A 27,713-nucleotide genomic window follows, 5' to 3' on the forward strand; every position below is an offset into this window, starting at 1 on the left:
GCTTCTTGATTAATACTGGGGCTGGAGACGTTGTCCTTTGATCTCCAGGATGAGGATGAATTACAGGGATTGATGGTGGCTTGTTAACAGTATTTTGTGCTTTGCTCTTGCTTTGACCTGTCACCACCTTGAAACATGTTTTGATAAGCCGCCATAAAAGAAAGCAGGGATGTGCCAGTATATGAGAGATGACTGATCAAATGAAGATGACTGATCAAATGAAGAAAGCAACTGGGATCATTTTAGTTTGATCAACAAATCAGATTTGGCTTTTCTTCATATGTCACAGAGATAAGCAGGGAGAAGAAATGTGTCTCCACCCATATTTTATTTTCCTGTACTCAGATATTGTCCTGCTAAGCTTTTCAACTGTACTTTTTTCTGTATCCAGTGTAGTACTTTTGACATTTTTTTCTGAATTTGGACTCATTTGGTGTCTGCCAATAAAAAGCCTCATGTTTGGGGAACATTTACACATACCAAGCTATAGAGAAGGAACAGGGAATGCCTGTTTAGTGGAGAACATCTCCAACAATCAAGGTCTTAAGAATTTTCTCCTGCCTCTATGTTGGCTGAAAAGGGAGAGGGGTGTCTGTTTCTGGCTGGCAGACTGTAAGCCTCTTAAGAGTCCTGTGGTGACAGCTGTGAGAGACACAAAAAAGGGACTGAGTGGGACAAAGGATGGAAAAATCTGTGCTCCTCACTGAGGTCTGGCAACTTGAGGCTAATGCCAGCAGTATCAATCCTTCACTCTCAGTGATGAAACAAAGGTCTGCAGGGATGCTCTATCATGGTTCTTTCTCCAGTCAAAGGCAAGGGAGGGGAAGTTCTTGAATTTTTCATTGGGAAATTCAAGAGGTTAAGGACCTGGATTTGTGTTTAGTTCTTTACTTTTCCTTTTCAGGTCCTGTAAATCGCACAAATAAACTTCACATCTCAAGCAATACCATGTTATTTGGGGAAAGGAGGTAATACTGAGAATACAGCTCAGAACCTGGATTCTGATACACCCTTCTGGGTTCCCCAGAAAAGAAATATGGATGAGAATTTGGATCATTCTGTCTCCTCAATGGCAAGAAAGGATGTTGAGAAGGAAGGCATGGCTTTGCCCTCAGGAAACAGAAATGGAGTTCAGAATCTGGATGCCTCTGGTGATGGAAATGGAGTGGAGAGACCAGGTGCCGCATGCCCTCTAGAGGAAGGGGGCCAAGCTGAAAACTTGGAGACTTCTGTGTCCCTGGAGGCAGCAAGCCAGGCTGAGAGCCCAAACATTCCTCTGCCATCCAGGACAGAAAGTGATGTAAAGATCCTGAAGGCTTCTGTTTCCATGGAGGAAAAAACTAGAGCCAAGGGCCCAGATGCTTCAGGAGGACAAAATGGAACCATATCCCCAGTGAGAAGAGAAAGAACTGAGAGCTCAAACCAAGGTTTGTATCCAAATCAAATGGCATCAGGGATGTTCCATCCTTCTGAAGTGTACCATGCATAGGCAAAACTCAATCCCTATCAGTATAAGTTAAGTTTCACCTTTAGTGATTAGCAAGGAGATATGTGCTTGGCTGGCTTTTGTAAGCCACCATGGATGGTGGGAGAGGTGAGGTATGTTTTATTATATCAGTTGGTTTTTATCTTCTCAGATCAACTTGTTGCTTCCTGTGTAAAAGGTTTCTGTTTAAACTAATAGGGTATGTTTTCCCCTTCCCAAGCACACACTTTGCTGTGCACAGCCCTCATGTGGGGGGGGGGGGTAAAAGGTGGTCTCTCTTTCCAGGACTCCCATGTCTTTGTTTCAATAGGTGCTGCCTTTTCTGCTTAACTGATGTGTCTCCAGGCCAGGAAAATCTGAACTTACCTCACACTCAATGAATTCTAAGTTAATTATGAAAAGAAGAACCTAGGGTCTCAGGGAAAAGATCACCATTTGCTCCTTTTCTCTTTTGATTCCTATCAGGTCCGGTAGATCCCAGACATGAAATTGAAATCCAAAGTACTGTGGGGTTGCTGATGAGTGGGGCAGAGAAATTGGGTGTAGCCATGTCCCCAGCAGTAGGCAATTAAGTTGAAAGTCTGGATCCTTCTGTGTCTTCAGCTGCAGGAAAAGAAGTTGAAAATTCAGATGCTGTTCCAATGCCTTCAGGAACAGGAAGTGAAGCTGATGTTGTTCCATCCTCCACTCAGGAAAAGGAAAGTAAGAATGAAGATGCCGCTGAGGATGGGAGTGAAATGGAGAAACCAGGTGTGGCTGCTGTGTGCCCAGAGAGGGGTGAGCATGTTGAGAATCTCTTGAATTTTACTCACCTCGCACTCATGAATGCTAAGTTAATTATGAAAAGAAGAACCCAGGATCTCAGGATCAGGACTATTGTTTAGTCCTTTACTTTCTTTTGATTCTTAATAGGTCCTGTAGATCTCAGGCATGAAACTGAAATCCCAAATACTGCAGTTTTGCTGATAAGTGGGACAGAGAAGTTAGCTGTAGGGTTAGCCATGTCCCCAGTGGAGGGCAGTGAAGTTGAAAGTGTGGATCCTTCTGTGTCCTCAGAGGCAGGAAAGGAAGTTGAGAAGCCAGATGCTATTCCAGTGCCTTCAGGAACAGGAAGAGAAGCTGAGAACCCAGATGTTGTTCTGTCCTCCACCCAGGGAAAAGGAAGGAAGAATGAGGATGGAAATGGGATGGAGAAACCAGCTGTGGCTGCTGTGTGCCCAGAGAGGGGTGAGCATGTTGAGAATCTCTTGAATTTACTTACCTCACACTCAGCGAATGCTAAGTTAATTATGAAAAGAAGAACCTAGGATCTCAGGATTGCTGTTCAGTCCTTTTTCTTTCTTTTGCTTCTTCAGGTCCTGTAGATCTCAGGTGTGAAACTGAAATCCAAAGTACTGCACTGTTTCTGATGACTGGGGCTGAGAACTTGGGTCCAGCCATGATCCCAGAAGGGGCTCCTTCTGTGTCCTCAGAGGCAGCAAAGGAAGTTGAAAAGCCAGACTCTGTTCCAATGCCTTCAGGAACAGGAAGCGAAGCTGAGAACCCTGATGTTGTTCGGTCCTCCACCCAGGGAAATTCCACTGAGAATGGAAATGGAATGGAGAAACCAGGTGTGTCCAGAGAGGTGACCATATTGAGAACCTGGAGATTTTGTGTTTCTGAAGTTTGTCCTCCAGAAAAGAAAGCCAAAAATCTGGACAATGAGCACACTAGAATTAGATTGGTATAACAGAACATCAGGCTAGGACTTGAGAGTCCCAGGTTCAAATCCGTACATAAGGAATAGGAAGGGTGGGATTAAAATCTTTTTTAAAAATCTGGAAGCCAAAGCAGGACACTGTTTTCAATGATAAAGGAAAGAGCCTACTGGGTTGTACATAAGAACAAAACAGCAGTGCTTTTGGATTAGACTGGTATTCCATCTAGTTAGTAATTGTCAATTGTGTGAAACACAATCAGTTGCTCTGAAGGGCCAACAAACAGGGCATAGAGGCCAAAGCCTTCCCTTGATGTTGCCTCCTTGCACTTAGCTTAGCGGTTCACTTTATTCACCAGGGCTGGTAGCCATTGATGGTCCTATCTTTTCTGAATCCCTCTAATCCTTTTTAAAGCCATCTATGTTTGTGGCCATCATTATATACACTGACGGAGAATTTCACAGTTGAATTACTCACTGAGCAAAGAAATATTTTCTTCTGTCTGTCTTCTACCTGTTGTCCATCAAATTCACTACATGCCTTTGAGTTCCAGTATTATCGGAGAGGGAGAAAAAGTTCCCTTTATCCACTTTCCCCACACCATGCAGAATTTTATAAACTTCTATCATGTCACCCCTTAGCTGTCTTTTTTTCCTTCTCTGACATTCCATATTAGGCATAGGAAAGGTGCTCCAACCCCTGAATTATCTTTGGTTGCCTTCTTCTGTACTTTTTCAATCTCCGCAATATCTATTTTTGAGATACGGTAGCCAAAATTGTACATTGTATTCCAAATAAGGCTGCACCATAGTTCTACACAGGTGTTTCATATAATGGCTGCACCGATAGCTCTATACAAGGGCATCATATTATAACCACTATAATTCCCATGATCACTTTCAATTGAAACATTTTTGTTACAAACAAAGCACTTTTGATATGCAAGTAGTGCAATTGTGAAAGCCTGGCAAAGCAAGCTCTGCCTCCCCCTCCTTCTTTCCCAAGGGAGGAGCCTCAGCCAATGAAGAAAATAGAGGTTTTGTGCTGCAGCTCCTGCGCGATTGAGTAAGCCTGGCAAAGCAAGCTGTGATGCAGAAGGAAGCAAGAGAGAGGGAGAAGGAAGCAGATGACAACCAGTTGCTTGGGGGCCTGATATGAGCCCTCTGGGGGCCTGATTTGGCCCCTGGGTTGCATGTTTGACACCCCTGATTTAGAGTTTAAAACTTACACCTTGAGAAACATAATTTTCTTCCTTCCATCATCATCTTTTTCTAAAAGCTTGTCAGTCTAGGTGATTGTGACTCTTCCCTTCCTCCTTCCATTTCCCTAGTACTACTACTAGATTGCAAAATTAACTCAGGGAGCAAAATAACTTATACAAAACCAAGCATCAATATTTGCAAATGTTTTTAATGTATATCAAATATTCTGAATGCCAAATCTGGAATTTCTGGCAAAGCTCAACAACTTGAGTTCTGTGTGCCTCTTGCTATTTTTCTGTATTTAATAGGACAAGAGTTTGCTCAGTTCTATCATTGAGTGAGGCATACTTGTTCACTTCTGCCAACTCAAGACTATTGTGCCACCCTTCCTCCCTCATGGTTGCCCCAGCAAGTGGGCAGGCAAGCCTTTGGGCCACCAGGATAACTCCTAGTGGCCATAATGACAGTTCATTCTTGCCTTGATACTTCGCAATAGTAGTTGACAAAAGGGAACTATGCCATGTAAGTTGTGTAGAAAGCTGTAAATGCATAAGAGAGAGGCATGGCTGCCAAGAGTTATTTTATGGAAAGGTGGGGTAACAAGTAAGTAAAATATCAAGTGAGTCTAGAGCAGGGGTGGCCAAACTGTGGCTCACATGTGACTCTTTCACACATATTGTGTGGCTCTCAAAGCTCCTCCCCCACCCCTGTCAGCCATCTTGGAGAAGGCATTTGTCTCTTTAAATCACTTCTCCAAGCCAAGCCAGCTGGTGGCTTGGAAAAGGCATTTAAAGTTAAAGTTGCTTTCTTTCCACCCCCCATCTATTTTCCTCCCTCCCTCCCAACATTTGACATTCATGTTTTGCAGCTCTCAAACATGTGATGTTTATTCTATGTGGCTCTTGTGTTAAGCAAGTTTGGCCACCCCTGGTCTAGAGTTTGTTGTTGTTCAGTCGCACAGTCAAGTCCGACTCTTTGCAGCCCCATGGACCAGGTCATGCCAGCCCCTCCTGTCTTCCACCATCCTCCGAAGTTTGCTCAAATTCATGTTAGTTACATCAGTAACGCTGTCCAGCCATCTCATCTTTTGCCAACTCCTCCTTCTTTTGCCTTGTCTTTCCCAGCATCAGGGTCTTCTCCAGTGAGTGCTCCAGTGAGAGCCTAGAGTAGCTGAGAACTAAGTTGTAGTGATATAAAAATAATAATACTTCTGCAATTTCATCCTACAGAAAGAAGTAAAGCACTAGAGGATGTTCTCAGGAAACTAAAGCTGCAGAAGAAAAAAAGCAAGAAATTCTCCCTGCAAGAAATCCTAGAAATAAGTTCAGGGAGTCTCAAGGAGTGCATCCCTAGTTCCATGGGAGACTTGCCGTGGCATTTTCTGAGGAAGGTCTTGGCTATGAATGTCACAGCCAGGAGCACAAGCCTTGAGAAGGAGGCATTCAGTTGTCGGAGAAGAAGAGAAGAATTGAAGGAAAACAGAATCGAGGAGAATATTTTCTGTACTGTCAGAATGGATAAAAGAGTTTCTGTGAACCCCCTTGATGTCCTTTGTGCTGTTCTGCTCTGTTCTGACAGTTTCCTCCAGCAGGAGATCCTTTCCAAAATGTCCATGTGCCAGTTTGTTTTGCCTTTACTTCTGCCTCCTCTAGAGGTATCCCATTGCACCCTGATGCTGTGGGCCATGAGAGACATTGTGAAAAGATGGAGGCCTCATTCGCTGACTGAGCATACAAGAGATGGCTACTGTGGCCCATGATCTTACGATCCGGGTGGATGAGGATTTCAAAGAATGTCATGATGCTCGCAGCTCTGCTGTAGAAATCACAGGCAATATAAGAGATACAGCAGTTTACAAAAAAGAGATGCTGAAACTCCAAGGTGATCTCTGGAAAAACCTGGCAAAAGTGGAGAAAGAATTGTGCAGGATGGAGAGGCAAGGGGAGACGCCCTCTGAAGAATACAGATCTGAACAGAGAGACAAACTGATGGCCCTGCGTGAGCAGCAGAACAAGTGTGATCTCAGTATTGGTTTGATAAATTTTGTCAGCAGCATCAAGCATTCACAGTCAGCAAAAAAGCACTACTTCTTAAAATGGATGAAGGTCAACCTGGACAAGATTGCAAGGGGAAATATTTCCAAATTACGAGCTGAGTATAAAGAGAAATGCAGGAATTTAGGAGATGAAATCCAGAAGATAGCAGAGGTAGACCAGCTGATTTCTTCTTCCTCCTTGGGTGTTGAGCACTTCCTGAGAGAGCTGGGTCAGTTTTATGAGGCGGAACGTCTGATGGTTCGAAAAGGCAAATTACCTAAAAACAGAAGGCAGTTTACCCATTTCCCCAGCATTGTTGCTGACCTTATGCTGGAAGGATTTCCTTTAGAACTGATTGATGGAGATGCTTCCAATATTTCCCTTCAGTGGATAACTGATGTTTTGACTCAACTCAATAACAAACTGAGAAGTCGATCCAAGATGTTTGTGATAACTGTGCTGGGGGTCCAGAGCACTGGGAAGTCCACCCTTCTCAACACCATGTTTGGACTGCAGTTTGCTGTGAGCAGCGGCCGATGTACACGAGGGGCCTTCATGACTCTTCTTAAGGTCCGAGAGAACCTGATTCAGGAGCTGGGCTGTGATTTCATCCTGGTGATTGACACAGAAGGCTTGAAAGCCCCTGAACTGGCCAAACTGGAAGACAGCTATCAACATGACAATGAGCTGGCCACTCTGGTGATTGGGCTCAGTGATGTAACAATAGTGAACATGTCCATGGAGAATGCCTCTGAAATGAAGGACATCCTGCAAATTGTGGCTCACGCCTTCCTGCGGATGGAGAAGATCGGGCAAAGACCTAACTGCCAGTTTGTTCATCAGAATGTCAGTGATGTTTCTGCACATGACCAAAATATGAGGGACAGGAATCGCCTCTTGGAACAACTCAATGAAATGACCCAGGCTGCAGCAAAAATGGAAAAGATTGGCAGGGATATCAAGTTTTCAGACATCATGGATTATGACCCAGAAATACACAACTGGTACATTCCAGGCCTGTGGCACGGAGTCCCACCTATGGCTTCAGTCAGTCGAGGGTACAGTGAAAAGGTCTTTGAGTTAAAGAAGTACCTGTTTGAATTCTCAAGGAAGCGTTCTGTTAAAAAGAGTCTCAAAGACATCCCTCAATTTATCGAATGGGTTAAGAGTCTTTGGAATGCTGTAAAACATGAGAACTTCATCTTCAGCTTCCGAAACAGCCTCATAGCAGAAGCTTATAACCACCTGTCTGCAAAATACTCTGAATGGGACTGGGGCTTCCGCAGAGAGATGCACCTCTGGGTGTCTGAGCAGCTAACTCTGATACAGAATTCTTCTTCTGGTGAACTAGATTGCTTGAAGTGGCGAAATGAGCTTCAACCAAAATTGTTATGTGGGGAGAAACAGATTTTGGAGAGTCTGAACAAATACTTTGAAAGTGGGGCATCAAATCTTCATCTGGTAGAGAAGTACAAAGAAGATTTTGTCAGGAGTGCCAACAGCCTCAAGCGTGAACTTGATAATTATTCTTACAATAAATGCAATGATGTCCTTAACATTAAAAAGGGACGGTACAAGATTGATACACTTCAAATGGAATACTTGAAAGTAATTGAAGGGAAAGTTGACAGGCTTCTTAATGAATGCAGGAAAGAAGAGCGCAGATTGGATAATCAAGAGCTGAAAACAGAGTTTGAAAGAATGTGGACAGAAACATTGTCAGAAATATCACCCATTCACTTAGAGAATCGGCAGATTTATCTAGATATTGAAAGGTGTTTGAGAAAGGACTTGTCTCATCGTGGAAGTTCAGTCAACCTAAAAGTACAAGAAGCAAAATCTTTGTTAGACTACAGGATGAACACCTTTCAAGTTAAATCAGAGTATATAAATTCATCACTATGGTATAACGTCAAGAGTATGTTTTCTAAAGATCATTTATGCAGAGGAAGTTGCTAACTCATTGGTGTCCAAATGCATTTTGTTCATTAATGAAAAGGTCAACTCCAGAGGAGACTATGATGAAACCTATTGTGTTGAACTTCTGCATATCATCAATCAAATGCTCCAGGAGGGTGAGATTCAAAAACATACATCGCCTTCCTTTGAAGTGGACCTGAAGCTTCACATTTTAGGAGAAGCTGCTCATTTTTTTCAGAAGATACATGAAGATTTCATTAAGGAAAATGATCCCCAGGTATGCCTGGAAAAATTGAAACCACAATATTTCTCCATTTTCAGAAATCATTATCTGGAAAGAGATGAACAACAAAATCGGGCTAAGGATTTCTGTGACCTGTGCCTCCATCCTGCCTTGGTGGACTATGTCAACAAAAGACTTGGGATAGAAATAGTGGATGATCTTCTCAATAGCACACAGGCCATCGGATATGCGAGTCGGAGCTTTTTCCAGTTTACGATTCTGAAGGAGCTGTTGGAAGACAGAAGTGTCAACAACTATGTGCAATACAACACATCCTATGAAAAGTTTGTGAAGAGCTGGATCATGAGACAAATACTGCACCGCTATGCAGACAAGCATTATTTGAAGAACCTGGAGAAGAACATTCTCTTCTCAATAGTAAATAAAATTTGGGAAATGCTAGAGAACCTGAAATACAAATGTTTTCAGCAGATCTCAGAATTTTTAGAATTCTTTTGCAAAGAAATGCAGAAGGAACTAGTTATTTCTAAAGACAACCTGATGGGAATACAGTTTAAAAACATGTCTGATCCCGGGCAATTTTCTGTCTGTGTTGAAAATTGTCTTCCTGATTTGGAAAAACGAATACTATCTGAGTTTGATGCCCTGGAACTTCAATCCAAGCTCTCCAAACTGCCTGTGAAGCCCCAGGATGAGATCTTCAAACGAGTATTCGGCTGTGGGAAGCAGTGTCCCTTCTGCAAAGTGCCCTGTGAGGCTGGAGGGAGTGACCATAAGGAGCATTTTGCAGCTGTCCATCGCCCTGAAGGACTGGGAAGATTTAGATGGTTCGACACTGAAAAGCTTGTTTATGAATTGTGTTCTACTCTTGTGGTTTCCCAGTGCAGATTCAGAAATGTGGACACCAAATGGGAATGGCATCCACACAAAGATTACCGATTCTACTATCCAGATTGGTGCATCCAGCCAGATCCCAGTATCAATGCTTCCGATTACTGGAAGTTTGTTTTTAAAGAGTTCAATCGTGAATTTGCATATCAGTTCAAAGCTATGCCAGCAGACCTGCCAGAGGACTGGAAAAATATAACCCAGAAACAGGCACTGAAGGCTTTAAAGGAAACCTATAATATGAAGTAAACACCATTACCTTAAAAGAGTTTGGTTTCATCAGAATTTGGCATTAGTGAAACAGTTTAAAATTTCTGTAATTTCTCTATGAAAATCAAGTGCTGTTTTTGGCTGCCATGAAATGATTCCACATGTTACACAGGTTACACATTTAGGTTGTTAAAACAAGCATCTTAAAATGTCATTTGATAAATTAAAAATGTCATACACTAAATCAGTGGTAATATCCATTCCTTGCTCTCCAGAACAATGTATGTGCTCCAGTGAAGACTGGATATAAAGAAAATGAAGCTCCTTCCCATTGACAGCTGGTTTTATTGCTTAAGACATCATGTAGAGAGAGAACATGAACTTCTCTCTCTCTTTTTTTTAAGTGCTCCCACAGAGCAGAAATGTTTATTACCGTCAAAAGTATGTTTAAAAGTAATCCGCTCCCTCCCATAAGATTACTACATTGAATCACAAGAAACCTTCAGCATCTCTTTAAGCCCTTCCATGATTGCCCTGCCATAGATTTGCCATTTGGGAATGGTGGTGAATTCCATACTGCAGAACTTGTAAGCTTCTGGTAACGCAAGCCCATTCCTACTTGGGCTACTGGAAGTCAGCTAACCCAGGCCATCATCCACCAATTTTATAATCCTCCTAATTCTGATGCATTCTTTGGGATTATTAAAAGTCCCAAACTGGAAGAAATCTTCTATAAGAGCAAGCCACGTTACCAGACTTTTCTCATACAAGCAAAAAATGAAGCATTCTGCAAAATAGGCAACTTTTACTGGACAGCAAAGAAAGCACTTCTAAGATGGATCCCCTAGAACAATACCCAGTCTTAAAACAATGCTGATGTTCATAGAAGGATTTGCCCAATGTCAAGTTAAGAAGCTAAATTTTGAGCCCCTTTCTGGGGAATGCTTTCAGCAGCTGATGACCTGTTCCTCCCTACAAGAGCTTCTCTCTCTGCTGTTCCTCCCCCCCCCCCCCCACCGCCCTCATTCGTTGTTTTTCTTCCTGAGATCTGTCCATAGTCCAGGTACTTTTCCTGAACAGCAACTGCCCTGTGATAACAACCTAACTGGAATCAGAAAAAGCAGTTTGTGGCAACTGCAATTCATGTGTGTGCAAGTTCTTGCCTTTCTTTGAAAAGTTTGTTGAACCTTTTTTACACTTTTTGTTAATGGTAAAGATGTTCTAACTACTGGTGGGTATAGAGGACAACCAGGTTTTGAGGGGAGGGGAGATTGTTTCTAAAATGTTGAACTTGAGCAACTGTTCTATGTACTGACTTTACTCTTTTCATATGTTGGATTGTACTGTTTACTATCTGATGCAATGGATTAAAAGAAAGTTAATAAACTGAATTACTGAAAATTAGTTCTGCTTTTCCAAAGAAAAAAATACAGTGGTTCTAAATTGCTCTGGAGGGGCATGAGTACCTTCCAGTGTATCAGGCAGAGGTCATAAATGGTCAAAGATTAGGCCTTTGATAGAAGCAAAGAGTTGGAAGGGACCTGCAGGGGTCATCTAGTCCAACCCCTTGCCCAATGTAGGAGAATGCACAAATACTACTCCGCCCACCACCACACATACACCCTGTGACCCCTGTTCCATGCCCAGAAGATGACAAAAAAACCTTCAGGATCCCTGACCGAACTGGCCTGGAGAAAAATTGCTGCCTCATCCCAAAGTAGCAATCAGCATTTCCCTGGGCATGTAAGAAAGGTCACAAGAACTAAGCACTGATACAACCCTGCCTACCGTTCCTCTCATGTCCTCTAAGTTCACAGAATCAGCATTGCTGTCAAATGGCCATCTAGTCTCTGTTTAAAAATCTCCGAAGAAGGAGAGCCCAGCATCTCCCAAGGAAGCCTCTTCCACTGAGGAACCATTCTGTCAATGGTTTTCCAGTCTACAGGAACCAATGGAGGCATCAGTCCAGAGTATACTAGGCCAGCCCCATTGTATGGTGATAACATGAACTTTGCTGGTCTTCAAGGTGCCACTGGACTCTAACTTTATTCTGTTGCTTCAGACCAACAAGGCTACCTACCTTGTTTGGTGTAGTGGTTATGTGTGTGGACTCTTATCTGGGAGAACCAGGTTTGATTCCCCTCTCCTCCACTTGCAGCTGCTGGAATGGCCTTGGGTCAGCCATAGCTCTTGCAAGAGCCCTCTAAGCCTCAGCCACCTCGCAGGGTGTCTGTTGTGGGGGAATAAGATAAAGGAGATTGTAAATCATTCTGAGACTCTGATTCAGAGAGAAGAGCGGGGTATAAATCTACAATCTTCTTCTACCTGTATCTAAATCCCAGCTAGCCTCTTCTTCAGAGTCTGAGTTCAATTAGTTTTTTGCCCAGCAGCCTCATGTTTGTCTTCCTACACGCTTTGTTCTCTTTACAAAATGCCAACAACCCCAGTTCCCAGATTGAAGGCTTTACTTTCTTTCTGGCTCCTAAAGCCTTAATCCAGGAACAAAATGCCAGCTCACATCCAGATACCCATTTCCCAGTCAGGGAACATCTGGGTGACTTCACACCACTTCACTTGCATGCCTGGCTGCTTGCTGCTGTTCAACAGCCACCCTCTGAAACCTAGTGCGGTATAGCGATTACAGCTTCAGAGTCAGGTCTTGGAGACACAGCTTCAAATTTCCATCTTGCTATGGAAGCTCAGTGGGTGATTTTGGACCAGTCACCTACTTTCAGCCTAATGCACTTCACAGGGTTGTAGAAGAAGAAGATATTGGATTTCTATCCCGCCCTTCACTCTGAATTTCAGAGCAGCTCACAATCTCCTTTATCTTCCTCCCCCATAACACACTTTGAGGTAGGTGGGACTGAGAGAGCTCTCCCAGAAACTGCCCCTTTTCAAGGACAACTCCTGCAAGAGCTATGGCTGATCTAGGGCCATTTCAGCAGCTACAAGTGGAGGAGTGGGGAATCAAACCCAGTTCTCCCAGATAAGAGTCCGTGTACTTAACCACTACACCAAACTGGTTCTGTAGTACAGATAAAAAGGAGGAAAGGAGAATCATGTATGATGCTTTGGTCACTCCCCACTGTGGAAAAAGACAGAGTATCAACAAAATAAATATAGCTGAAGATGAGAGGTAGTTTGGTGAATTGGCTGAGAATGAGAGAATGGGGGAGGGAACTGTGGCATCACCCACCTGGGCGTAGGTGGTAGGGAAGGCTTAAGATGGGAGGCAGGGTAAAGGTAGGTTGACTGTTGGGTGGAAACGGGGTTGCCAACTCCAGGTTAGGAAATTGGGCAGGGCCTGAGGAGGGTTAGGAAATTGGGCAGGGCCTGACAGACCTCAAAAGGATATAATGTCAAAGACCACACCCTCCAAAGCAGCTATTCCTGCAAGGGGAACTAAGGTTGCCAACCTCCAGGTGGGAGCTGGAGCTCACCCAGAATCACAACTGCTCTGTCTACAGCGGTCAGTTCTCCTAGACTCTAGGGCCTAGAAAAAAATGGCTGCTTTGGTGAGTGGCATTTTACTCCGCTGAGGTTGTTTTCCTCCCCAAACCTCACCCTCTCAAGGCTCCAACCCCCAAATCTCCAGGAATTCCCCAACCTGGAAACCCTAAGGGGGAAGTGATCTCTGTAGTTGGCAGATGTTATGATTCCAGCAGATCTCCAGGTCCCACCTGAAGATTGGCACCCTTGCAAAGAGAAAAGGAAGCAGGGAAAAGGCTTTGTGGGAGGAGGAAATGAGATGCCTCCTGCAAGTCCTTATGGGGGTTCCCAGTTGTCAAAGTATAGTCTGCACCACTGTCTGTGAGCCCTGACCTGGATAGCCCAGGCTAGCCCAATCACATCAAACCTGGGAAGTTAAGCAGGGTCAGCTCTAGCTAGTATTTGGATGGGAGACCTCCAAGGTGTACCAGGGTCATGATGTGGAGGCAGTCAACAGCAAACCACCACCCCTGGACGTTTCTTGCCCTGAAAACCCCATCAAATGTCGCCATAATTTGGCTGTGACTTGACGCCACCTTCCACCACCATTGCTCATAACCCCCCTCCACCCCCTGTAAGTCCACAGGTGCCCTTGCATACACCTTGTGTGGCACAGGAGCTACTGCTGCACCATGCAGGGCTGGAGCAAGCAGTTGTCGCAAAGAAAAGGCACCTTCGAAGCTGGCAACAAAAGATGCAGCTCACAAATTGCCTTTGAACACACACATGCAAGCCCTTTAAGGGAATGGGAGAGCTGAGAAACAGCTAGGTGGCATGTCCGCCCAGCATCAAGGGAAAATACAGGGAGGAGAGCAACTGAAGAAAGAAAACAATGAGAGGCTAAGGGAGTCAGATGCTGTGCTGGGCAAGAAAGTGTGCCGTTTTGCAGGCGTAAGTCTAGTTCACCAGGGACTGCCGGCTGACTCACTACACTCCCCCTCCTCCTCCTCAGAGATTCAGTGTGCATTCAGTGGGGCGCCAGGCAAGGAGGGGAACGGAGCTGACGCGAGAGCCCGCAACCACTTCTGCAGGATTCATGACCCACTTGTCGGTCCCATCCCAGAGGTTGGGGAATATTGGCCTGTAAAATCTGCTGCCCCGAGGGAGCTTCTCTTTGCATATATTAAAAAATGCCACTAATTGCCACAGCTCTACCAGTTGAAGAAAATCAACTCGGGGACATGAACACACAAGCACATTAATCTGTTTTAGACTGAGCCAGGCCCCTTCCTCAGCAAAGTCATCCTTTACTCAGCCTGGCATCTTCGTCTCTGGTATCACCTCTCACCTGATCCTTTTAACTGTAGATGCCAGGGATTGAACTTGGGTCCTGCATGCTAAGCCACTGAGCTATGGATCTTCTCCAAAGACTGCACCCAACAAGAGGCTCAATCCCCCGGCCCTGAGAGAAAGTTCCTCATGCTCTACCGACTGAAGTAGGCAAGCTGCTTCTTGCTTGGAGAAGGGGTAAGTGTATAACACTATTTCAAAACCCTCAGAATGCTCCTTCTCCACCTTGTATTCCTGTTCTCTGAAGTCAAGAGAGTCCTGGCACTAGAACCTCCCTAAGCCACCTCCCCTGACCCAACCGCACACTGATGTTGCCCATGCAAATACCATCATCCCCATCATAGACTTTCTGGGTGGTCCAAGGAGACCCTTCCCCCCAGGGCTTTTTTTGTAGCAGGAACTCCTTTGCATATTAGGCCACACACCCCTGATGTAGCCAATCTTCCTGGAGCTTACAGTAGGCCCTGTAAGAAGAGCCCTGTAAGCTCCAGGAGGATTGGCTACATCAGAGGTGCGTGGCCTAATATGCAAAAGAGTTCCTGCTACAAAAAAAGAGAGCCCTGCTTTCTCCCTTTTTCATTAGCAGAAAGCTGGCTGGATCCCACCCAGAAGGAGTTCAAGTCAGAAGGGATCCCCACTCAATCTGGATCTCCCATCCAGCCAGTATATTGACCCCATCTATACCTACTGAGCCTGAATGCAGTTAGTGGTCTACTCAAGACTCCCGTTAGTCATTGTGGCTTGGTCCTGTTAAGAAAGTGTCCTTATGGTAGACTGCATAAGAAGACTGCAGATTTATACCCCACCCTTCTCTCTGAATCAAAAGACTCAGAGCTGCTTACAATCTCCTATATCTTCTCCCCCCACAAGGGACACCCTGTGAGGTGGGTGGGGCTGAGAGGACTCCCACAGTAGCTGCCCTTTCAAGGACCGCTCCTGCGATAGCTATGGCTGACCCAAGGCCATTCCAGCAGCTGTAAGTGGAGGAGTGGGGAGTCAAACTCTGTTCTCCCAGATAAGAGTCAGCACACTTAACCACTACAACAAAGGTACGCTCCATCAGCAACCAAGGGAAAATCCAAAGCAAAAGGTGTGATCCCGCATATGTCTACATACTCAGCTTCTGCTACGGTGAAAAAGAATCTGTCCTCTGGAGGGGGTTAGTAAGACCTCGATTATTTATCATGCGTGCGCTCTTAAAAGGGTCTTTATTTGTTAAAACAACACAGTGTTTAAAAGGAGGGAGGGGAAATTCTTGGAAGAACCACCAGCACAACACTGAGCTCCGGGAAACACCGGTGTGTTTACGTCCAGGGCCCCCGGGAACTTTCTTTCGATTTCCCTAAGTTTCGATTTCGTCCTTGTTATGTGGGAAAGGGGTGGGAGGACCGGACAAGCGCCAGAAGCCTCCGCGAACTTTCTTTCGATATCGCTAAATTCGGTTATCCTTGCTCTCTGCAGCCTGCAGCCATACGGGAAAGAGGCAACGAAAAGTTTTCTTACCTGGAGCAAAAAGGTCTCTTCGTTCTTGCTGGGAGCAAAAGGTAGGAGCCCTCGATTACTTCTCAAGTTGATCTAGGTTTGCTGGACGTTGACCATTTCAGTGGGTGGCTCTCATTGCAGAAGCGGCGCCCGGAGAATGCTGCTGAAAGCATATTTTAGAGATGAAGCTGGCACCTGTTACTTGTAAAGGCAGGGCTTTGCTCTCATGCTTAGAGCCGTTTTTATCCCCTGAAAGAGGGAGGACCGACAGTGTCTTCCTGTCCTGCATTTGGTCTCCTACAACAAACCTGTGACTGGCCCTGAGTCTGACCTTGATTCCTGTGGTTTTGCCTGTTTGTCTGAATGAACATCGGTAGCTAATGCAGCCTTGGGTTTCCAGAATGAGAAGGAAGGGCTTTTGTGTGGGCAACAAAAAGCAGCATCAGGACCACCATTTTCATGGAAAATCACATCACCTTGTGTTTTCTGCTGATCCAAGTGATATTAACATGACAGCTAGAGGGACCCGTTTGAATGGGGCCACCATAGCCACCCAGGCCCTCTTTTAATCTGATCCCCATTCTGTGTAAAGGGAAGCAATTACATAAATATGGCTACCATTGCAATGGCGGGGGGGGGGGCTTTTTTGAGCCTGTGGGCATTTCTGAAATTCTGACACAGCCACAAAATGGCTGCCAAAGAAGACTGCCACTGGATGTAGATCCTGCCCCAAAATGGCTGCTGCAGGTTACTTTCAGTAACCAGTAAAGATCATTATGCTATGGTGGCACCTGATGCTAAAGCAACATTTTTAAAAATTTGTACAGCCAGGGCTTTTTTTTTTTTTGTAGCAGGAACTCCTTTGCATATTAGGACACACACCCCTGATGTGGCCAATCCTCTTGGAGCTTACAGGGCTCTTAGTGCAGGGCCTACTGTAAGCTCTTGGAGGATTGGCTACATTAGGGGTGTGTAGTCTAATATGCAATGAAGTTCCTGCTACAAAAAAAGTCCCTGTAGTCAATCAGATTTCCAATAGCTGACTGGAAGCCTTTGTATGCAAAAGCCCCACCTACTATAAAGACACAAACTTGGGGACCATTGCACTATGGGGTTTCTAAATGCTTCCTGTGTGGCACACTTTGTATAACAAGAGATCAGACTGAAACAGAGAATTTGCCTCCTCTCATTTTATGGTTAAACCGTTCGAAATATTTAGCACCCCTCTCTTAAATTATCTCTTTTAACGTGATTTCTTCTACCAAAACATTTCAGCTCCCTCCACCATGGCTTCCACTGAAAAGCCTTCTGACATTATACAGGAGGCCAGGAGGAAGCTGACCGAAGCTCTCCTTCAAATAGAGCCAGACTTGATCCTGGATGTGGTGGACTCCCACCGGCTCCTTAGTCAGAGCGAGTACTTCTCCTTGAGCAGCATGAAGGATCCACACAGGTTGCTGCAAAACCTGATTGACACAGTGCTGAGAAAGGGAGAGACTGCACATGAACTGTTCCTAGACTGCCTGCAAAACCTGAGGCATGTCTTCCCCAGTTTGTGCCCACTCTCTGAATATTTGGAAAATGGTGAGTCTTGCCTTTTGGTGCTCAGTGTTAATTCTTCCTCCCATGGAAACTAAAAGTTTACCAACTTCTTAATGTCCCCAGTGAGAAAAGAAAGAACCAAGAGCTCAAACCAAATCAAATGGTGTCAGGGAGGTTCCATCCTCCTGTAGTGTACCATGCACTGGCAAAACCCAACTCCTATCAGTTTAAGTCAGCTTTCACCATTAGTAAGGAGATTCTTGCTTGATTGGCTCTTGTAAACCCCTGCAGATGGTGGGAGAAGGGAGATATATATGTTTTACAGGAGTGTCAAACATGTGGCCCGGGGGCAGGATGAGGCTCCCCGAGGGCTCCTATCAGGCTCACGAGTCTGTGTGTGTATGTGTGTGTAGGCTTTTTTATTCCAGGCTGTCCTGGTTTCAACTGGGTTTTGCCTCTCCTTTTTCTCTGTATTCATGCCTTCATGATCCGGTCTTTCTCAATAGGAAAGCAATGTGAACTATTTAGGTTAGAAATAACAAGCCAGTGAGGTAGATTAGGCTGAGTGTGTGTATCCAGGCCAAGTTTACCCATCACATTTCCTTTGTAGACTGGAGATTTTTAACCTAGACTTCCCATATAAATAGGCTGATACTGACCCCTATACATAACTGTCTTTGTATTCTTGCATTGCCTCATAGAAGTTGTAGTTATTTCTTTTGGGAAGACTATAGTTTTGTAGACAAACACATAGCCCTCAGTCTTTGTCATGGTGCCGTCGCATGTTCTTGACCAGCACATGAAGCAACTTATGTACAAAAGTTCACAATGCCCAGCCATTTCATGTTTTACCCTGGATTCCAGGGTGCACAGAGCATTGACCATGAGATTTCTGAAATGAATGTCAATAAATCAAAAATAGGTTTGCAACTTACACACACCTGAACACAGGGGCGTAGCTAGGGCTTTCGGGGCCCAGGGCCCAAGATTTATGTGGGCCCCCCTACGTGTGTGCACGCCGCCGGAAACAGAAAGTGACGTCACGCCACCGCCGGAAACAGGAAGTGACATCACTTCCTGTGACATCATTTCCCCCGCGCCAGCTGCCGGAAACAGGAAGTGACATCACTTCCTGTGACATCATCCCCGCGCGCCACCTGCCGGAAGCAGGAAGTGACATCACTTCCTGTGGCATCACTTCCCCCAAATGACATCATTTCCCCCAAATGCCACTGCCGGAAACAGGAAGTGACTTCACAGCACTTCCTGTGACGTCCCCAAAAATCCCCCAAATATCACCGCTGGAAACAATTTTGTTCTCAAATCCTGTATATACTTCATCAGTATATGGGATAAGGCACTTTCTCAACTGTGCTGCATAATGCAGCCTATTTATTTTGTCCTGTTTGCTCTGTTGGCTCTATCTGCGCCACCTTCATCACTTTCGGGGTGTGGATCCCCCAGTGGGGTGGGCTCCCGACTCCCTCCGCCGGCTGTTTCTGATAGCCCTGCGCCCCCTCTTTCATTTGATATGTGTCCCGTGCGGGTGCCACCCTCCCGCCGGGAGATGCCGCAAAATGAGCCCCCTTGAGGCTTATGGCGGCAGGGCTCGGGGGAAGCGAGCTAGACTGCTGTTCTTTTTTTTTTTTTTTTAACAGTTTAACATTTTTATTGTAACATTACACAACAACAAAAAACAACCAAAGAAGTAACAACTAAACAACAATTCAGCATTCACAACAATAACAACAACAAAAAAGATGTTATTCATAATCTATATACATTTTATCTTCTGGAGCGAATATACAAGAAACTAAATATTTGTAATATTAATATCTCTATTCAAGACCATTCAAATCCCATTTTTTTTGCCCATTCATACATTGGATACCACGTTTTCTCACACTCTTCCATGTTCCCGTCATTCAATCTACATGTTAACATATCCATTTCTGCAGCATTTAAAAGATTTAACATAAACTCTCTTTTAGATGGTATCTGAGACGTTTTCCAATATTTAGCAAATAAGGTCCTCGCTATTGTAATAATATAAAACAATAACTTTTTCGCTGTTTTAGATATAGGGATTTTACATATGTTCAATAGGTACAATTCTGGCACATGCGGGATATTAATCTTTAACATCTTTTTACACCAGAGCGAAACTTGCACCCAGTATTTTTTTGCAAGGTCACATTTCCACCATATATGGAACAAAGAACCTTTTACTTTACCACACTTCCAGCATTTATCCGATACATTTGGGAAGGCTTTGGAAAGCCTTTCTGGGGTAAAATACCATCGATGAGCCATCTTATATAGATTTTCTTTTAGCTGGGCAGATTTTGTCAATCTCAAATTCTCTTTCCATATTTTCTCCCATTCGCTTAATTCGATGGTATAACCAAAATCCTGTAACCATTTAATCCAATTTTCCTTCACATTTTCGTCTTGCATTTTCAAATCGAGTAACCAATTATATATTTTTGAAGTAAGCTTCCGGTCAGTTCCTAATATAATGCAATCAAATTCATTTAACTTTTTGGAGAATCCTACTTCGTTGTCCTTTTTATATCTTGATTTAACTTGCATTTTAAGCCACCAATCCATATCCACATTTTCCTCGATTTTCAATTCGTGTTTAGGATCCAGTAGCGATTCATAAGTAAGGTGGTTTCCCCAGCAAAAAAGATTGGGGTGCACTGAAGCTTCCACTGGGGAGAGCCATCTGGGAGTATATCTGTATACTTGTTTTTTAATTTCAGCCCAAATCTTGAACAAAGACTTTCTTATTTCGTGTCTAAAAAAGATGCTCCCTTTTTTGGGGTCTTCGTACCATATATACGAGTGCCAGCCTTTAACAAGGTCCGCATCTTCCAGAGTTAAAAGTCTTTTATTTTCTAATAACAGCCAGTCTTTGATCCAAGTCAAGATGCACGCTTTGTGGTAGATCTGCCATTCTGGTAGGGCAAACCCACCTCTTTCCTTCTTATCTTGTAGGACTTTCAGTTTGATCCTAGGTTTTTTGTTTTGCCAAACAAATTTTGCCACTATTTTATTAAGTTGTTTGAAAAAGGATTTTGGGAGGATGATAGGGATCATCTGAAATAAAAACAGCACTCTCGGCAGTATATTCATTTTGACTGTTGCAATCCTTCCCAGTAAAGAGATTTGCAGTTCATTCCATTTTTCTAAGTCAGTTTTAATTTCTTTTAATATTTTTTCATAATTATCTCTTACCAGAGTTTTCAATTCTGCTGTTAGATTTATACCTAAATATTTAATTTTTTTTTTCATAGCCAAATCCTGATTCAACTTCTAATTCAGATATTTGTTCTTTCGTCATATTTTTAGCTAAGAACTTAGTTTTTTGATAGTTGACTTTGAAACCTGCTACTTCCCCATATTGTTTTAAAGCAGACATCAACTTTCCAATTGAGGAGTTTGGATTTTCCAACGTAATTAATATGTCATCAGCAAAAGCCTGCGTTTTATAGATTTCCTTTTTAATTCTCACTCCTTTGATTTCCGAATCTTCTCTGATCATTTGCAGTAACGATTCCAATGCTAGAACAAAGAGAATAGGGGACAGCGGGCAGCCTTGCCTTGTGCCTTGCTCAATCTTTATTGGGTCCGTCAGGGAGCCATTAACATTTATTCTCGCTTTTTGGCTTGCATAAATAGACCTGATCAAGTTTACAAAATTTTCTCCACAGCCAATTGATGTTAAGGTTTTGAAAATAAAGCTCCAATTTACATTATCGAAGGCTTTCTCTGCATCCAATGAAATTACCGCAAGTTGTTTATCTGGATGTTCTTTATAGTATTCCAGAACACTCATTAATATTCTAACGTTTTGTCTCATTACTCTTCCGGGAATAAAACCAGATTGATCTTCGTGTATAATATTCGGGATAATCTTTTTAAGCCTGTTTGTTAGTATGGTCGCATAAATTTTGTAATCCACGTTCAGCAATGAGATCGGTCTGTAATTTTTAATGTCTGTAGGTTCAGTCCCACCTTTATATATTAATGTAATTAACGCCTCCAGCCATGATTCAGGTATTTTAGTTGTCTCTCTTATTCCTTCCAAAACACGTTTATATGGTATTAAAAGCACCTCTTCAAAACACTTATAAAACTCAATCGGCAAACCATCTAAGCCAGGAGTCTTATTATTTTTCTGGCCTTGAATCGCTTCCACAATTTCTTGCATTGTTATCGGATTTTCCAGAGATTCCCGTTGCTGGTTTGTAATTTGTTTCATCTTGGCTTGTTTTAAATATTCATCTTGCTGGGGCTCAGATACTTGCTGGTTCTTATATAACTTCAGATAGAATTTCTTCACGATTTCTTTCAATTGTTCCTCTTTGACCATTTCTATTTGGTTCTCATCCTTCAATGATCTGATAACTTTTTTTTCTCTTTCTTTTCTCAGCTTGAAGGCTAACCACCTACTAGTTTTATTCGCGTTCTCAAAGTAGTTTTGTCTAGTCCATTTTAGTTTCCTCTCAAGCTCCTCTGATAGCAGTAGATTTATTTGGTGTTGCAAGGCGTGGATCCTTGTTTTAATCTGTTCTGTATTATTTACTTTTTGGATGTTTTCTTGTCTACGTAGTTTGTCCAATAGATCATTAGACTACGTAGTTTGTCCAATAGATCATTAGATCTATTAGACTGCTGTTCTTTTGAGGGGTTATAGAGTGTTTCGAGCCCGTCCCTGTGGCATCGGTCCCATCATTGTGGGACCCAGGGGGGCGGCGCAGCGACCCACCGAAGCAGCCTGTCATTAATAACACAGGTCAAGATGCAGGACAGGAACCCGGAAGTGACCGACAGGCTGCTTCAGCGGGCCGCTGCGCCGCCCCCCTGGGTCCCACAATGATGGGACCGATGCCACAGGGACGGGCTCGAAACACTCTATAACCCCTCAAAAGAACAGCAGTCTAGCTCGCTTCCCCCGAGCCCTGCCGCCATAAGCCTCAAGGGGGCTCATTTTGCGGCATCTCCCGGCAGGAGGGTGGCACCCGCACGGGACACATATCAAATGAAAGAGCGGGCGCAGGGCTATCAGAAACAGCCAGCGGAGGGAGTCGGGAGCCCACCCCACTGGGGGATCCACACCCCGAAAGTGATGAAGGTGGCACAGATAGAGCCAACAGAGCAAACAGGACAAAATAAATAGGCTGCATTATGCAGCACAGTTGAGAAAGTGCCTTATCCCATATACTGATGAAGTAAATACAGGATCTGAGATCAAAATTGCACCAGAAGACACAAACACAAAGCTCCCTTACACTGAATCAGTGCTTGGGTCCACCAAAGTCAGTATTGTCTACTCCAGGGGTGGCCAGAGTTGCTTAACAAAAGAGCAACACAGAATAAAGGTCAGATGTTTGAGAGCCGCAAGACATGAACATCGGATATTTGAGAGCCCAGGAAGGAAGGAAGGGAGGGAGGGAGGAGGGAGGGTGGAAGGAGGGAGGGAAGGAAGGGAGGAGGGAGGGAAGGAAGAAAGGAAGGAGGGAGGGAAGGAAGGAAGAAAGGAAGGAGGGAAGGAAGAAAGGAGGGAGGGAAGGGAGGAGGGAGGGAGGGAGGAAGGAAGGAAGAAAGGAAGGGGGGAGGGAGGAAGGAGGGAAGGAAGGAAGGAAGGGAGGAGGGAGGGAGGGAAAGAGGGAAGGAAGGAAGGAGGGAGGGAAGGAAGGAAGAAAGGAAGGAGGGAGGAGGGAAGGAAGAAAGGAAGGAGGGAGGGAAGGAAGGCCGCCCCCTCCCGCCAGCCGCCCCCTCCCGCTTTCGGCCCCCTCCCTCCCTGCCTGCCCTCCTTACCTGCTTCCAGGGCGGCGGAGAGTCCGGCGGCGGCGAGGCGGTGAGGCCGGCGGCGAGGCCGCTGGAGGGCCTCCAGCGACCAGCGCCGGCTTCTCCGACGCCCTCCCCGGCCTCCGCCTGCACTGGAGGCCCGCGCGCGGGGCCCTGCGGCGGTCGCGGAGCCGGGGAAGCGTCGGAGAGGCCGGCACTGGTCGCTGGAGGCCCTCCAGCGACCAGCGCCGGCCTCTCCGCCGCTTCTCCGGCCTCCGCCACCGCCGCCGGGCCCCGCGCATGGGCGGGGAAGGCGGCGAGTGCAGCCGGCTTCTGAGGGGCCCCTTGGCATTGCCAAGGGGCCCCCCAGACCTGGGGCGACCCGCCCCCCCTCCCTACGCCACTGCCTGAACAACACCTGTACAGCATACTCAGGATTGCTACAGCATAGACATTGCTTCCATATTTTGATGAAACAACTCCGAGCAAGAGGTGTCAGTTATCAGAGACTGTTAAATAAACAAATGTTGCAAGTGTGCTAATCTTTTAAGCATTATTTAAGTCTTTAATCTTTAATTGTGTTTGTCTGTGTCCTTTATAAAGTTTATATCTCTGCTACCTGACATTACATTTTATGACACATATGGCCCCACCTTACAGGGACTCATTTATGTCAGATTTGGACCTCATAACAAATGAGTTTGACACCCCTGTTTTATGGTATAAACTAAATTGATCTCTGTCCTCTCAAATCAACTTTACCTGTTGCTTCCTGTGTAGAATGTTTCCGTTTAAACGCACACACTTTGTTGTCCACAACCCTCATGGAAAAAGGTGGATCTCTCTTCCCAGCGCTCCTATGTCTTTGTTTCAAGAGGTGCTACCTTTCCTGTTTAACTGTTGCACCTCCAGGCCAGGAAAATCTGAACCATTTGAATTTACTCACCTCACACTCAATGAATGCTATGTTAATTATGAAAAGAAGAACCTTGGATCTCAGGATCAGGATTATTGTTTATTTGATTCTTAACAGGTCCTGTAGATCTCAAGCATGAAACTGAAATCCCAAATACTGCAGGTTTGCTGATAAGTCAGACAGAGAAGTTGGGTGTAGCCGTGTCCCCAGTGGAGGGCAATGAAGCTGAAAGTCTGGATTCTTCTGTGTCCTCAGCGGCAGGAAAGGAAAAAGTTGAGAAGACAGGAGCTGTTCTAGTGCCTTCAGGAACAGGAAGTGAAGCTGAGAACCCAGACATTGTTCTGTCCTCCACCCAGGGAAAAGAAGGGAAGAATCAGGATGCCACTGAGGGTGGAGATGGAACGGAGAAACCAGGTGTGTCTACTGTGTGCCCAGAGAGAGGTGAGCATGTTGAGAATCTGGAGATTTTGTGCTTCTGGGGTTTAGAATAGGAAATGGAGCAAAAAAAATGCATTCTTCTGGAGATCCAGGGGAAAATCCAAGATTTCAGGCATCCCTGCATCCAAAGGGAAAGAAACTAGAGCCAAAAATCTGGATAATGAGCACACTGGAATTAGTAAGGTATGTTAGGCTAGGATTTGAGAGTCTTGGGTTCAAATCCATACTTAGGGAATAGGAAGGGTGGGATAAAAATCTTTTTGAATAACCTGGAAGCCAAAGTAGGAAACTATTCTCAGTGATAGGGGAGAGAGCTACTGGGTTGTACATAGGAACATAACAGCAGCTCTTTTGGATCAGACTGGCATTCCATCATTGTGTTTCACAAAATGGATATGCAGTTGCTCTGAAGGGCAAACAGATGGCATAGAGGCCAAATCCTTCCCGTGATGTTGTCTCCTAGCACCAAGTTTCAGAGGTTTCCTGCCTCTGAGCCCGGAGGTTCACTTTACTTACCAGGGTTGGTAGCCACTGCTAGACCTATAATCTCTGAATGACTCTAAGCCCTTTTAAAGTCACCTCTGAATCATCTATGGGGAGTGCACACATCCCTGGAAGTCATGGTGACTTCTGGCGACCCCTACTGGGGCATGGAGGATGTTCAGAGAAGTGGCTTAATACAGCTGCCTCTGCTTCCAGGTCCTGGTATTCCAAGTTCTCCCATCCAAGTATTGCCAGGCTTGCCCTGCTTAGCTTCCAAGATCTGACAAAATTGGGCTTTCCTGGGCTATCCAAGTCAGGGCAAAGCCATCTATATTTGTGGCCATCATTACATACATTGGCAATGAATTCCACAATTTAATTACTGATATTTTCTTCTGTCTTACACCTGTTGTCCATCAAATTCACTACGTGCCTTTGAGTCTTAGTAATATGGGAAAGGGAGAAAAAATTCCCTCTACCCACTTTCTCCATACCATGCAGAATTTTATAAACTTCTGTCATGTCTCCCTGAGCTGCCTTTTTTCCTGCTTTAAAACATTCCATACTCCCCAAGCTTTCGGCATAGGAAAGGTGCTATTTATTTATTCCTCAACATAGGGGTCATTTTCCCACTCACCTTAATCAGCAGCAACGACCCGCTTCACCGCGCAGGATCTGCACGGATTTCGCACTAATTGCCGCGGAGCACCCAGAAGAGCCGGAAAGTCCCGGTGCTTTTGCGGCGCAAACGGAAACTGGTTTTTGGCGGTTTCTGTTTGCGCCGCAAAAGTGCCGGGACTTTCCGGCTCTTCTGGGTGCTCCGCGGCAATTAGTGCGAAATCCGTGCAGATCCTGCGCGGTGAAGCGGGTAATCGCTGCTGATTAAGGTGAGTGCGAAAACGACCTTAGTGTTTTGCTCTTGCTTTGACCTGTCTCCAACCTGACATGTCACCCCCCAACAGATGCTCATATAAGGTAGTGGGAAGCAAGCATCCAAGAAAGCAGAGATATGTCAGTATATGGCCTAATGAGAGGTGACTGATCAAATGAAGAAAGCAACTGGGAGTGTTTCAATCTGATCAACAAGTCAGATTTGCCTGTTTCTTCAGATGTCACAGAGATAAGAAGTGCAAGGAGAAAAAATTTATTTTCCCACATACATTTGATTTTCCAGATGCTGTAGTCCTACGCTTTTCAATTACACTTTTTCTTTATCCATGGTAGTACTTTCGATTTTTATAAGTCTTTTTTCTGAACTTACCTCACTCTCAATGAATTCTAAGTTAATTATGAAAAGAAGAAGCTAGGATCTCAGGAAAAAGACTATTGTTGACTCCTTTTCCTTCTTTTGATTCCTATAAAGTCTTGTAGCTCTCAGGCATGGAACTGAAATTCTAAGTACTGCAGAGTTGCTGCTGAGTGGGGCAGAGTAGTTGGTTGTAGCCATGTCCAGGGCTATAGCCAGTGGGGGGGGCATAGGGGTGTTGCCCCCTATAAAATCTGCAGTACCACAACTCAATCTTCCCTTTCCCTGAAAGGGAATGGTTAGGGAAGACTGGGTGGGGGTGCTGCAGATTCTGTAGGGATTTTTTAGCATAGAAATCTGAGATGGAAGAATGAACACAAGTCTTCCTTGGGAGTAGGGTTGCCAAGTCCAATTCAAGAAATATCTGGGGACTTTGGGGGTGGAGCCAGGGGACATTAGGGGTGCAGCCAGGAGCAAGGATGTGACAAGCATAACAACTCCAAAGGGAGTGTTGGCCATCACATTTAAAGGAACTACAAACCTCTTAAATGTCTTCCCTTCATTGGAAATAATGAAGGATGGGGCACCTTCTTTTGGGGTTCATAGAATTAGACCCCCTGATCCAATCTTTCTGAAACTTGGGTATTTTGGGGAGAGGCACTGGATGCTATGCTGCACATTTGGTGCCTCTACCTCAAAAAACAGCCCCCCAGAGCCCCAGATACCTGTGGATCAATTCTCCATTATTCCCTATGGGAATAAATCTCCATAGGAAATAATAAGAGTTCCCAGCAGACATTTCCCTCCCCTGCCCCCACTTCCTGATGACCCTGAAGTGGGGGGGTAGGCCTCCAACCCGGGGGATCCCCTGCCCCCACCTGGGGATCAGAAACCCTACTTGGGATGATGATTTTGGAAGCAGTGAGAGGGAGAAGAGCTTAATGTGCAAAATGTTGCGTGATAATACATCTTGGATTAATGTAGTGCAAAACCCGGTCCTTAATTTTCTTTTTGGAATAACAAGAAGGTTGCCAGGTTTACAGATCACCTAAGTGAAATATAAAATGTAGAAGGTAAAGTAAAAATATAAAATGGAGTTAAGCATGGGTAGTAAATGTAAAAAGTAAATATAGAGTGAGGAAAAATATGACATAAAAGCAATTCAAAAATGAGCAAAGAACTGCCTTATGTAGTTCCTGTCTCTTCTAATGCTTCAGTAGTAGATACGTAAATGAATAGGTGGAGAAGCAAATTAAGAATTAAAATTTTTAAAAAATGTTAAAGGGTTAAGAGGTTGAAAAATATACAAGTTGTAGTATAGAAGATTAAAACAAATAGACTGAAA

General features: G+C 44.6%; 2 protein-coding genes across 2 annotated transcripts in view; both read left to right on the forward strand.

Annotated features, from left to right (window-relative positions):
* The first annotated feature begins 2,487 nt into the window (after positions 1–2,487).
* Positions 2,488–11,084, forward strand: LOC132584547 (interferon-induced very large GTPase 1-like). The gene is given in 5 exon segments (XM_060256452.1): positions 2,488–2,713; positions 2,842–3,096; positions 5,615–6,005; positions 6,115–8,332; positions 8,334–11,084. Coding segments are annotated over 5 exon segments (4,479 nt in total). The 3' UTR covers positions 9,723–11,084.
* A 4,744-nt stretch (positions 11,085–15,828) lies between these two features.
* LOC132584760 (interferon-induced very large GTPase 1-like) overlaps positions 15,829–27,713 on the forward strand; it is a 37,887-nt gene continuing 26,002 nt past the window's right edge. Inside the window, exons 1-3 of the mRNA XM_060256669.1 lie at positions 15,829–16,009; positions 17,223–17,531; positions 24,319–24,642. Coding sequence (XP_060112652.1) covers positions 15,832–16,009; positions 17,223–17,531; positions 24,319–24,642 — 811 coding nt within the window. The 5' untranslated portion in view covers positions 15,829–15,831. The remainder of the gene's footprint in view (positions 16,010–17,222; positions 17,532–24,318; positions 24,643–27,713) is intronic.

This window comes from Heteronotia binoei, chromosome 15 (genome assembly GCF_032191835.1).
Source record: "Heteronotia binoei isolate CCM8104 ecotype False Entrance Well chromosome 15, APGP_CSIRO_Hbin_v1, whole genome shotgun sequence".
NCBI classification, from domain to species: Eukaryota; Metazoa; Chordata; class Lepidosauria; order Squamata; family Gekkonidae; genus Heteronotia; species Heteronotia binoei.